Source organism: Neolamprologus brichardi, chromosome 15, assembly GCF_056152115.1.
Source record: "Neolamprologus brichardi isolate AB-2024 chromosome 15, ASM5615211v1, whole genome shotgun sequence".
NCBI classification, from domain to species: domain Eukaryota; kingdom Metazoa; phylum Chordata; class Actinopteri; order Cichliformes; family Cichlidae; genus Neolamprologus; species Neolamprologus brichardi.
Genome location: NC_142118.1, coordinates 23,288,583 through 23,302,454, shown reverse-complemented (window position 1 = coordinate 23,302,454; position 13,872 = coordinate 23,288,583). Strand labels below are relative to the sequence as shown.

The 13,872-nt window shown below is 42.4% G+C and overlaps 1 protein-coding gene across 5 annotated transcripts in view; it reads right to left on the bottom strand.

Annotated features, from left to right (window-relative positions):
- The window catches only part of myo6a (myosin VIa), a 144,744-nt gene that overhangs the window by 13,489 nt on the left and 117,383 nt on the right, over positions 1–13,872 (bottom strand). For 2 of the 5 annotated variants that reach the window (XM_087852507.1, XM_087852508.1), the window contains exons 30-32: positions 12,828–12,875; positions 6,202–6,305; positions 448–579 (exon numbers count right to left, since the gene is read on the bottom strand). In XM_087852507.1, the coding sequence (XP_087708633.1) occupies positions 448–579; positions 6,202–6,305; positions 12,828–12,875 (284 nt within the window). Of the gene's footprint in view, positions 1–447; positions 580–6,201; positions 6,306–9,815; positions 9,855–12,827; positions 12,876–13,872 lie in introns of all 5 variants that reach the window. The other 3 variants (XM_087852509.1, XM_006793474.2, XM_087852510.1) reach the window with 2 other exon arrangements.

Sequence of the window (13,872 nt, the reverse complement as noted above, 5' to 3'; positions counted from 1 at the left end):
AGGCCTGATGTGTCTCAGCCAGCTTTAAAGGAGAAAGCTAAAAAGGGAAATGAATATCTACGCACCAACACTGAGACCAGCACATGTGTGCTTTCATCTTCACGCGTATGTGACCTCTGACCTGCAGGCTGTTCAAGGCTCAGTGTATTTCTCTCTTCCTGTAAAGCTTCGGGTTGTTTCCTTCTTTCAAGTGTAAGTTTAAACATAAGAGAGAAAGATTAAATGGATGAGAGACCTTTGTGGCCACAAGGTTATACAAAAGGAGTTAGAAGTGTTCAAAAAATGTTTTTGAGGTACTCTTGAGCAAAACATTCAACGTCAAACTGCAAACGAAACAGCTGTTTTTGTACCGAGTGCATGAAAAATGCAGAAAGCGTTTCACTCGCTGTGGGAAAAACACAAAGAGAGACAGCTCCAGAGGAATAAACGCTGGGGCGCCTGTCATACCGTAGTCGGTGACAGATTTTGGTGCTCGCTGCTCTGTCTCGGTGTTCCTCTTCTTGTTCTTTGACTTCCAGGCGTGGTAAACTTTAAGCCGGCGGTGGAACTCCTCTCTGCAGGCGGCCAGCAGCTCGATGTCTGGAGGAGACAGGATCAGAAAATCAGGCAGAAGAAATACTGACAGCTTCTGCAACTAAATTTCAGAGACGTACATCGATTTGAAAACTGGAGAACCTGAAAGAACCGAGAACGTGAACGAATCTGTGTAAAAGTCATATTCAAACAGAGAACCATGAATCTGACAGGAGTCTGAACCCTGTCGTTGTGGAAAAAGCAGTGCTGTCCTTCCGATTTCATCAACTCCACCATTATATTTAATAATAGTTAATAACAACATGCACTGAAAGCTCTGGTGATAATTACATATTGAAAGTGGGCTGGTTCTTCTGCACGGCTTTTCTACTCAGAGCACTCAAACTTCACATAGTTCGCCTCATTCACAGTTTCACACGAGCACTTTTTTGCGGCTCTTTTTATTTAGGTGCTTACTAGCTGACATTCAAACACATTCAAACTCTGATGCATCAGAGACCAATTTGGGGATGGTATCTTGTCCATGCAGACTGGAGCCGACAGGGATCGAATCAACAACCTTCTGATTAGTGCTGGCTGCACATCTTCCTCCAATCAGCCACTGAGTCATCAGGTTTGGGTTTAAGTCGGTGTTAAAATCCGAGCTCTGTGCTTACTTAAGTGGGGAAACCGTTTCTTCACTGAGCTGGCTTTCACTGTTTCTGTCATGTTGAAACACCAAAGAGGGCGAACACAAACTGAAGCAGCGCACGGCAGACCTTTTCTGTGGACGTCCGACATCCTGTCAACCGGGCTTAACTTCTTACTGCATAAACACAGAGGCTGCAGTGGACCAGTTGCTGGGAATCCATATTAAACAGAGGTTACCTGAAAATTAAACTCCCTCATTCATGTTTTCTTGAGGCAGCAGACGGTGTTTGCCTAAAGGCTGTATCAAATAAAGGGATTATAGCCTTTTAACAGGCAGACACAAATATAAGGACGAGTAGCAGCGACCATAAGACGTAGAAGGTCACTGAAATCCGGGCCTTGGATGGCAGACATGACAGGCCCAGTGACAAGATCGCCCTCAGTGACTTCCCCGCTTGTTTCCTAAGCATTTAGGATGAGAAATTCTCCACAGGGTTAAAGGGCAATCAGGGCCATGGCCACTAGTCACCAGCTGTCAGAGAAAGCACTGGGTGAAGGCTTTATCTGTGGCTGTAGATTTAAATTCTCCAGCTGGGTTTAGGTTACCTGATTGCTAACTTTTTGGAAAAACGAATCTTCTCTGTGGATTTTTATGTACACAGATGGTATTTATGAACTTTTTAGGGTACAATTATACAGCTCTCTATGTCCACAAACCTTTGGCCATAAAAAGTCCAGTTTGTTGACAAAAAAAAAATCCACATTATTGAACCGTTAAAACTCACATAATTAATATTGGCAGATGGACCAACTTTAGTTGATTCCCCCACACACGGCGCTGATGTTCATCTCAACATAATCAATGCAGTGCGCACGCCCCAAGAGAAGACAGCCAGCAGCGTTAAGCACACATTTCATCTGGACGATTCAGATAAATGACTTCAGTAATATATAAAGAAAGAAAGGAAATAAAGAAAAACATACACATTCAATTTATCATCCAGAGTGCGAAGGCTAACAGCGAGCAATGAGATGCATAATGCACACTAAGTGCTTAGGTAACGTCAGCCGAACAAAATACACTTTGAAGACAGACGAACAAAAAACATCCTCCGTTTGTTGAGGCGAGCGGAAACCTCTGCAGAATATGCTGAGTGTCAACAGGCCCTCGACGCTGAACTTTTTTATTTTGCTGCTCGTGATGAGCCGTAGCTGTGGACGTGATCGCATCAGTATGCGATCCCCTCCTCTGTCTGGGGAGGTGAGCGGCCTGTTAAACGCTGACCGAGTCATTCTATGTGTTTATATGCGGCCGCCCGCAGGCGACTCTCAGCACATTCATTTCAGAGAAGCCGGCGGGCGTCGACCCTCCTTGTCCCAGTCCTCCACGCTTCCTGCTGCGAGGATAAGGACAGGTGATCTCTGAGGTTAAACTGAGAAAGAAAGAAAGGAAACAGGCAGATATTCTCCTCTTGGCTGTTTTCTTTAAGTTTAACTTTCTTTTATAAGTGAATCAAAATCAAACCAAGGATGAAAGTTTGTTCGTCCACTATCAGAGTCCCCTGATTGGACGTTCCACCTCCTGTACATTGAGATAACGGCTCCAGGGACGGAAGACATGTTTAGATCTTAGATAAAGAAGGAACTGCTTTGTGTATTGATGACAAAAGCTACAATTTTACAGCCGCCCAACTTAGCAGTAACACCTCAAACGGGGTTCTGAGGCTTATTAGACCACTTTCTTCCTATTGTCCAGCTTCTGGTAGCCTCCTGAGGGGCAAAGCCAGCACCTATGGCCTCTTTATCCACCAGTTGGTATGGAAGCTGAAGAAAAACTGGAAGCCTATTAAGTCAAATAATTTCTGAATGGGAATGCCCAAACACCTGAGACCAGCTGTCAGCACCGTGGTGGAGGGATGATGGTTTGGGCGCCTTCCAGTCACTGAGTGGACCATGAACTGTATATCAAAGTACTCTAAAGACACATGAGGCCATCTGTGCCACAGATAAAGCTTGGACCAAACTGGGTCACAGAGAAGAACAATGTTCCCAAGCAAAGCAGCAAATCTCCAGGAGAATGTCTGAAAAAGCAAAGAATCAAGGTGCCCCAACAGTCCGAAGTCCAGACCTCAACCTGATTTAAACGCTGGTGCAGGACCTTGACAGAACTGGACATAAACAAATCCCTGCAGACCTCAATGAACTGATGCAACACTGTAAAGAAGAGTGGACCAAAGTTCCTCCACAAAGATGTGATAGTATGATTTTTTTCCTCACAGCATTAAATGGTAAAAATTTGGCCTTTTATGGTAGAAGAACATTCCTGCTCTTGTCCTTACAGCTAAACCAGCAAATCAGCCAGAGCAGCAGTTAAAACCAGCAGCCTCGCTACTATCATTACATAGTAACTGAACATATTGCTTAAAAAGGACCTATATAGACATATTATATCTGTATTTGTTGCCTTTGGGCCTCTTTCCTGTCTGTGCAGGTCCAAACATGAAATCACACTTTTTTTTTCCTCTAACATTTTTGAATTATATAACAACAATTCAATAACAGTCAAAATGGCACAGGTAACACATTCTACATATTTTGGATAGGATCATCAGCCACTTTTTAAATGTCAGTGTAAAGGTTGAGTAGGTTCGACACTCTTATATGTTACAGTGATATCACCTCGTACTGAAATTCTTCTGTCTGACAAAGCAGATGTACCTGCTACAGCTGTGGTATCATCACGATGAGTTTGGCTAAAAGAGTTGTCCTCTGTTCTGCTCGACCGGCAGTTCACTCCCACACGAGAGAAGTGGTCATAAAATGAAGCGGCGTTTACAAAAATAAAATTAAGTGGTGTGGAAAGCGAGCGGTGGCAAACAATTCTGTCAAAGCTGCCCATTTGCTGGAAACAAGAGGAGTGAACTCTTCCCTCAGAACAAACAGCCTTTACGACCATTTAGCTATTCTCAGAGCGAGGGTAAAGGAAGACCATGGGGTCGATAAAAATAACAGCGGTCTGTCTTCTTAGGGAGTGTGAATACAATCAGCAATTCCCATCAGTGTGCCTGTCATCACACCTTTAAAGATCAGGTTTCTATCCGAGTGCGCTGATAATAGAAAAAAGTTTAAAAATAAAAAAATCAAAGAACTCATCCTCTGAGGAGTGTGAACATTCTGAGAAAATTAGGATTTTTCAAGTCTGTCAGTCAAATTGAGCCATTTTAACCCTTTAAGACCCTTTAAGAACCAAGTCAGCCAGAGCTTATATTATATTTTTACATGCTGTGGAGCCATTTTTGGGAGCATTTCAAGTTGATATACATCAATACAACCATTATAGCCCAAATGTTAATAATATGTCTGCATTAAGTGCATAGTAATTACATAAATTGCAAAAAAGAGCAATAAACTACAAAAAAATTTAAAATCGTTTTTATTTTTTTAACATATATTTCTAGTTAGAGAAATTTAAGAGGCTTATCCCTCAAAACTGTAAATACAAATAAGTTGCACAAAATAGTTTCCCACCACAGGAAATTTATTTTGAGTGTCTTCATAGTTTTCTTTTTGAAATACACCAATTTTTATATACTGCAGGAAAAACGAAAATAAATATTATAATGCAAATTTGCAAAAAAAACCCCCCAAAAAACAGCATATGCATCAAAATAAACTATTTCCAGCAGTGCAATATGAGTCCTAAGCATCCCAGAAACAACACAGAAAGTCATAAAGTCAAACATAACTTTTAAAAACACCAGTATAGGCTCATAAGGCCCTGATGGTAAAAAACTACATTTCTGCAAAATGACGTCACTTCCGGTTTCGGGCAGGTCATGGCAGACATGCGATAGTTCGCGCTGATGGACGTAGGAAGTGTTACAAACAGCTGATCGGATCAGCAAAGCGTGTTTCTGGAATATTGTTTTTGTTGCTGCAAGTGCTTTTTATGCAGTTTTTGCAAAGCTATATGTGGAAGGAAACTGTGACCTAGGTCAAGCTGACGGCATAAGATGTAATTACAACTCCTCCGGTTTCATATGCAAAAAAAATGATTGCACTAGCTCACGTGGTTGCAGTTCTACCGGGATTTAAAAACTCTGCAAAACGGAGCGTGCCCACTCTGACCGGCTTTAAAGGGTTAAATATATTTCGCCTCACAGCAGTGCTGGAGAAATGTCTACCAGATCCATTATTAATCCTCTGAGGACCAAGAACAGTGACTTTAAAAAATTTAAGGAGAGTCTGCTCAGTTTCCAGAAGAAGTCCATCACAAAAGTAGCTTTAAAGTACCAGTGAGAACAGAGGAACAGAGAACATCAAATTTAAGGAAAATGAGGACATAAAGGTCAGAGTTTAAGATAAAGTTTAGGAATTTTAGAAGACATAACAATGGACATTACAGGTTCATTAAAATCTAAAAGGTTCAACCTCTGGGAATATGAATGTACACAGTAAATATGTCCATTACATATTAATATTTCAAGGCAAGGTTAAAAAAAAAGAAGCTTATTTATATCATTTACAATCTTAATCTCTAATCTGACAGGCTGAAAAGTTGGAGTTGAAAATCACAGATTTCTGGTGATAAATTATTAAAGAGATCTTATTTCGAAAAACACTTCTTAAAAGGCAAAGTCTGGACATGATTCTCCCGACAGAGCAAAATGCACAAGGTCAATGCATGAAACTAATTCAGCTTGAATGTGGCACCAGGGTGAAGCTCCCACTGTGTCCAAAATGGGAAAGGTTCATCCTCTGGGAACGTTAAGGTACTCAATATGTGTACTGTCAGTTATCTGAAAAATTTCCCTGCAGCTGTCAAGCATCAACCTCTGGTAAGTGGTTCATCCTCTGAGAAGCTTGACTATCCAATAAAAAAAAAATTTAATGAGTGAAAATTTGTCTTTGTAACCCACAATGGCACGTAGAATGTCTAGTTTATGCTTGGGGAAGTGTGGATAGCCATTAAATAATGTCAAACAATTATCTTTATTGGAAAACTATCAGCGCAACAGTAAATAAGAAAACACTCACCACATGAGGTATTGATGGCGTCACGCAGCTCAGCATACTTCCACTTGCTCAGCTCGTACTTCTTGGTTCCCGCAGCCGCCTTGGAGGCCTGGACCTGCGGACCTCTAATACAGGAAACAGAAGAAGGATGCAAGAGGTGAGCGACAAAGACCTACAGCCGGGAACTGTGGGGGACCGTCAGAAGGTGATCATTTCCACCGACACCACACCGGTGAGTTTACTGAGGGGGTCGCTGTTAGGGTCATTAAAGGACTGTGCCATGCACCCAGTTGGATTCTTCATAGGTTTTCCATCCATCCATGATATAAAAGTCACAAATTTATTAGGGAAGAAACATTTACGAGTTGTTCTTATTGTGCGTATTAGTCAATTATTTATTTATTTATTGGCCTACATGGTTACCTGCCTCCAATCTACACTGGCCCCTTTACATTGTTTGAGTATCTGACTGGGCACCGGGTTGGTTTCTGTTATACGGCTCTTAAACTTCCATCTAGGGTTTCCAAGAAGTCTCTAAGAATTTGAAACATGATAGCCATCTATAGATGCGAATTGTTTCAGCTAAATATTAAAGGCTTATTGTTGTCAGCAACCCAGTAAAGAAATCAAATTATCAAGTCTTTGTTCAACGTACAGGATGGGATCATTTATCTCAATCTTAAAATACTCAGACAAACTTCAGTCATGTTTCAGATTTTAAAAGTCCTGAAAAGAAGCTCTTTGTGAGGAATTCTGGATCAGGTCCATTGAACTGAGGTTATTAGGTTTCTCTAGCTTGTACAGATATTAGATTAGTTAAAGTGGTGACTTCAGAGGCAAAGGATGATACAAGACCTGCAGAACATTCATTTATAAAGACCTGAAATTCTGTAATTAATGGTTTTATTATTATCTGGAACTGATCTGCTAATGCTTCATAGTGTAATCTGTAACTAAGAATGACTTAAGTTGCCAGGTTGTAGAAAAAACCCTCATCCAGCAATAAAGTTTGATTTCCATTTTAGCTTTTGAAAGCCTCCAACGGGCCTGTTCGACCATTAATCTTCAGTAGAGGAGCCGCAGGTTATCTGGACCTAAATCCCATTTATAACTGCACACTTGATGGATTATTGCGAGGATCAGATTTTAATGATTTCTTATTAACATTTATAATTTTAGGTCCTGGAGATAAATGATCGCACAGCCCAACAGCGGCATCTCAGAAAAGAAAAATAACGCGGGGAAAGGTTTTCTACATCCAGGCAACTCAAATGTTTTCTTCTTTTTTCTGATGTGTGAAGCATAAGTGGGACAGTTATTGATCATTAATGAAGTTATGGTGTACAGCAGTTTGGTTCATATTTCAACCGTTTGCAGTGAAACAAGGCTCACAGGCGCTGAAGCCTGGAGGTAGATATGTTTGCCCAAAGCAATGATGAAAAAACGGCTGAATTGATGGAGATGAACGGCCTTAACTTTTGCACAGAAGTGATGACAAACCACGATTTGTTGGCCGGATGTGTTCTGTAACGCCTGATTGTGACTTGAATAGTTCATTAGGGTGCATGGAAACACAGTCAGTGACGCACCCCACACAGTAAACTCCACCCAGGTGAAAGTCACCAGGTGAGACAGGAACCAGTTTTCCACGAGGAACAGAAGCAGCGCCACATTATTTAAACAGCTGGTTCATTATGAACGTCAGGGTGAGGAGGACTGAGGGTGTCAGACAGCAGCGTTATAAAGAAGGAGAGGACCAGAAGAAGAACAGAAGGTGTGAGTACATCATTAAAATGCATGCTGTTTCAGTCTCCAGGAAGCCACACAGCACCTCCATTGTGCCGGCGTGTGGCCGCCACAGCGTGACGGCTCGCTCTGTTAAATTATGAATGACCGTTTGACAGCAGAGAACAGCGGCTACCCTCCAGCTGCTCGCTCCTCTGCGGTGCTGCTGACAAGCCTGATTATTCCGTGACCGGGATTTGCCCTTTTTAGAACGCCGGGAAGTTGGAGGCGGGACCCCGCTGCTCCTCTAATCCTATTGGATCTCATGTTTAGCCCGAACTGGGCCTCGGACCCGGGGTTGCTGACCGTGTCTCCACAAGCAAGTGGTGACTTTGGCGTGCTAAGCGACCAAGCGCTGCAGTCACCTTCTGCCCCCGCTTCCTGTCGCCAATTAACCGCAGACAGGCGAACACGGGAAGCAGGGACTGGCACGGCTTCAGCTGACATCACTCATTCACAGCAGCGGGGATGCTGACGGGAACACGGGCAGAAAACAGCGTATGCTTGCAGTAATCTGACGGGACCGGCAGTTTAACCTGCTATAGGTTAAAGGTGAAAAAACTCTCTGTGGTGGAGTTTCAGGAGGAAGAATTTGAACTCTAAATCTCTGTTAAAGTCATGGCTTTACATTTTTGGGCAGTAATTCACCGGAACTCAACTTGCTCCTTCAAAGGAGCATGTGTTTCAAATTGTGTTTCAACTGTGTTTCATCTGCAGAGGTAATTACAGAAAAAAGCTGTTTGTGTGGCTGAAGACAAAGATCTGGAACTCTGTACTACATGCTTTCCAGCATTAGGATCAAAAGGTGGACCACCTGAGCAGCACCTGTATCCTTACATGCACTGTATCCTTATCTCATAGGTCCAGGTTTGACTGTGCTCTCGGCTGTTTGCTACGCATCACCCTCCTTTTAACATCCAGTCAAAGACCAAAGAGAAAAACCTTGAAGGAGATTTATTCGGTTCATTCCCAGCTCCATGTTTTTATTCCTGGACTCCAACAGAGCAGCCCTTTGGTTCATCCTCTGTTTGTAACATTTTAGCTCCTCCCACTTTGAGCCAACTTTGGCTGCCCCTCGTTAGGGAGTAAGTGGGTGGATTTTCTAACCATATTAGACATATCGCGTCTATAACATCTTGAAGAGGCAATAGAAGAAAAAAAACTGTTGGAAATAAAGCATTTGGACCCTGTTTTAAAACAGCGCTTTGAGAGAAAACAAACTACTTTTTTATGCTTCCAAAAATCCAAAACATCTAAAAAGGTTTTCTTAGTAAATATATTTAAAAAAAAAAAAAAACTAGAAAAATATTTACATTTCCAAATAAATATTATTATCATTAACATATCAGGACAGTAAAGATGCAGAAATTTAGATCAAACTAATTTTGTCTTTGAAATGATGAAATGAACATTTCAACGTTTAAAGCTGAGCTAGACTTTTAATAAGTAGCAGCATATAATCCTCCACTAACTCTGCATTGTTCTGAAAGTTACAGCTTTTATCTGTAAAATCTTAAAAACAGGAGCAGCTGGAGCCTCTGTGGCGGCCAGGCGAAGGAGGCGGGAAATAACAGCTGGGTGACATTTCACGGGCCGCGGCGTCCCCGTGTACACGGCCGACTTTCAAAATCACAAAAGAAAAATAAATCATGTTCTTTACAGTGGAGGCTAAATAGTTATTATTAACCCTTCTAATCAACACTGTTCAATTTACTTTTGATCATCAACAATCAAAAAATGATTCAGTTTTAGTTTTTGTTCAATTCTCATTAAAATTTTCTATTAACTTTGATCAAAGAGTGAGTTGATTGGTCATTGAGGTGTGATCCACACAGACGGTTTCTACCCACCGAGCCAGAAGTTCGGACATTTCCCTCGCCATTTCCTCCCTAAAAAGCACGATGTTAGGATAAACTGTTAGTATGCTGCCGAGACATTTACTACTAAATACTTCATCACCATCTTTTTTACTAAACAGGGACAGCAGGTAAGTGAAAGGAAAACAAAGGGAGGGTTAAAAATGAAGAAGAAGGAAAAACAGAAGTTGGTGTTCATGTACTTCGATTTTCAAACAGCTGAATCTACAACACGACAACACTCGTTCACACTTCTCGTAACGTCACAGATGATCAGAAACGGAGGAGAAGCTCACGCTACAGTCACACTGTGTGCAGTGATCATGTGATCTCGATGCCTTTAAAGACCGGGAGCAGGTCTGCAACCACTCAACAGTCAGTCTGCTATTGGTCTGGAACTGAATGTGTCATGTGATCAATAATAACTGGGATAAATCTGGGAATATCGCAAGTCTGTTGCTGTTTGCATACACAGAAATTCAATTCTGCTGCTTTCACACAGGAACATAACCATCCGAGTGGAGTCTTCTGTCGTTGCACACAGCAACCATCTAAAATCCTTCTTAAACTGGTCTAAGAGTGATAAACCGGTATCGGTTGGAGACATTACTGGCTACAAGCGAAAGTTCCTTTGAGAAGATGGGAGGAGCATGTGATGTAAAAACTAGCAGATCGAACATGCAGAGCTACCTGCTGGGCGACGCCGCTGAATGAAGGAGCAGCTAAAGGTAGCTTTCTGTTTGGAGACAGGTCGACTCCCATTAGGCTGAGACATCACATTCGACCAATTCTTTGTGGTATTTTCACTCTAGTGTGACGGAGACGTTACTTTTCCTGTTTGTTACAATTAAACTTTCTTTTTGTCCACGTTATAAAAGACCAGGGCGGTCCCTACGGTGCCTACAGCTCGGCTTTCTGACTGCAGAAGCTCTGAAGCCTGCGAGCCTGCAGACCTCCACCTTCATCTGATAATTCTTCTCATTACCAACATGATAAGCCTGTGCACGGACGACCTCGTTCACTTCAGAAACATGTATTCATTATGTCATCTCTGGTCACACGTTTAATGGTCCGAGCCTCCTCCTGGGTGCGAGCCATTAACGATGCTCCTGTGATGTTTACACGAGTCCTTATTAGGCATTAAACGGAGGAAGGTGAAATCAGGCAGGAAGCAGCTGCTGCAGTTAAAAGAAAGCAGAAAAGGCGCAGCGGGCGTCATTATGTGGCCGCTGAGCCATTAACTAAATGTACTAAGAGTCCAGAGGTTCAACTGGCAACAAATCAGAGGCCATGACAGTGACGCCTGCACTTCCTTCCTACTCAGGTGCCCTGGAGCCGTGAGAAGATGAGCTTAGCTTAGAAAATAAACGACTTAACTTCACAGTTATTGAGCATGAAACGTGATGCAGACAGCCAGTACAGCTGCTCTGAATCAAAACGCACACAGCCGACGCATTTAAGAGTCTTTTATCCTGTCTTCCTTCTCTCACCCCAACCGGTCGCAGCAGATGGCCGCCCCTCCCTGAGCCTGGTTCTGCCGGAGGTTTCTTCCTGTTAAAAGGGAGTTTTTCCTTCCCACTGTCGCCAAAGTGCTGCTCATAGGGGGTCATATGATTGTTGGGCTTTTCTCTGTATCTATGAAGCGCCTTGAGGCGACATTTGTTGTGATTTGGCGCTATATAAATAAAATTGAATTGAATTGAATTGAAAGAGAATTTTAACTTCCAAAAGACAAAAGGAGAGAAACAGGAAGTCAGGTGAGAGGAACGGGAGGAAGGAGGCAAGGATGCCAAAGGAAAGGAGGTGAGGGAAAGGAAAGACTACATGTTTAAGTTCATAACTGACACTTTAATGTCTTTCATTTGGATCTATGAGCTCTGACACAGACTGATGTGTAGAAACAACCACATACAGGGCCTTTAACTCACTCGCTCTTCTCCAGACATCTCAGGCTGTAAATCGGCTGTTTTCTCACACAGTGAGGTCAGGCGTGTTTACGCCCTCACACTCTACTGACATCCCAACTTGGTGCTTCATGCACGTCAAGCTTGTTTTTAAAATCTTGTTTTTTTAAGGGCGGTTCAGCTTTTAATAGCTGAGACCCACTGCTGAATGATTTATTCGCTGCTTTAACTCCCTGCACACATTCAATTTTGTGTCGGCAGATGATTCAAAATGAAGCAGCTAAGCTTCTAATGAGGTGCGAGTCACATTCACAAAAGGCTCGGTGACCACACAGGAAGTCACCGGGTGAAGCAAATGTTTACGGATGAAGTTAGAGGGTCACCTCGGCAACCGGAGCCAGGAACGTCCACAAACTGCTTCCTGGACGTGAAACGGAGACCTGATTTTAAACCTGAGGCGTCTGTGGATCAGCTCCACAGCTGATCGTGGCTCTTTAAACTCTATATTTGCCTCCAGGTCGCTGTGATCATCTCACAACTACTTCTCTCCTTTGCCGTTTTTGTAGGTGTTAAATACTTACACTTAAAGAAAGACATCCTCCAAGTTTTATTCTTCTAAAGTCATATTTTTATGTCCAGATCAACCTGAGATAAAACTGATCATGGCAGCCCTGCTCAGAGGTTTGAATGTCTGCCTTTGATTCTTTTGTCTGCATGTCCGTGATGACTCTTTTGGTCAAATCTACATCTTTAACACTGATGCATGTGCAGGTTTTACTCTGTGATGTGGAGAACAGAACCCGAACAGAGAGGCTGGGTCTACGCGGCAGATCCACCCGCAGTGCAAAGCGCTGTGACGCAGCGCTCTAGGGAGGTCAAACAGTTTGATGTAGCCACTAACAAAGCCGAGTCACGGCGTGAAGCATCAATTTAAACTTTCAGAGAGACTCGGTACACGTGTCGCTTCAGGATAAGTGAGAAGAGTGATCGAGGCCAAGGCCACACCGAGTGCTTTATGTCTGGATTCGCCGCTGTGAGCGCACGGCGGTGGCGCACGGTGTCCTGAAGCTGTCTGAGGCGTGTGGTGTGAAAGGAAACCTACATGGTCAAGCTCTTGAGCTTTGGGGAGGCAGCAGCAGCGGCGGCAGCGCTGTAAACAGAGGATTACAGGATTATAACGGAGCAGCAGAGCACAACATAACAAAGCAATCAGGGAGGCGAAGGTGATTCCTTCCCCCGAGGCTCATCAGGAAATCATTCTCCTTCCAAATTGTGATCTGAGGACAGGCCTCAGATTCATCAAACTCCTGAAAGTCACACCACAACTAATCTGGACTAAAGCCTGCTTTCAGATGCATCTTGATGGTCTGGAGGTGAAGTAGAGGTGGGGCTAGAGAGAAGAGATTTTTGCACATTTAAGTTTTCGTTTCTTTTTTTGTACAGAAGATTAAAATCACCTGAATTATCTCTGGATGTTTTATTTCATCTATGCTGCAATAACTAGCAGACTGACCTCAGCTGGCTGTGAAAGTCACTTCCAAATCAATTCTCCAGTTAACCTTTGACCTCTAATCCGTGTATGAAGTGTGACTAATTCCTGAAATGTTACTGCACTGAAACTTAAAGTCTGAAATTGAACCACATGACTGCAGATCTTCAGCGATGAGCGACGTGTTTCTGTAAGAATCTTTGTGACCAGCTTTTTTAAAATTATCCTTTAAACGTGAGTTCTTAAAATGTTATTATTTTGTGCATTCAAAAAATGAGCTGAAGCTTCTGCTCTCCCCACCCCCCCTTTGTTTGGTAATTATTCAAGTTTCTTTTTATTTCTTTTTAAAACTGTCTAACATCAAATATCAATATCTGTATATATCAATGAAAATACACCAATATTACTTATTTATTAAAAGTAATAACACTTTTAGTGTTTCCAGGTTTATAGCTTTTGAATTATTTAATTACAGAGTATAGATCTGAGTCATAATTATATTTATCTGTCTGATTGTGTTACCTGTAGGTGTCTGCATGTCTGGTACACCAGTAGGAGTGCATGTTTGGAGTATTTTACTTCTACTTTGTCTCTTTCTATGGCTTTAAGGTCGTAACCCTCAGAAGTCTGATAAACCTGAGCCTGGATCAAGTTTCTG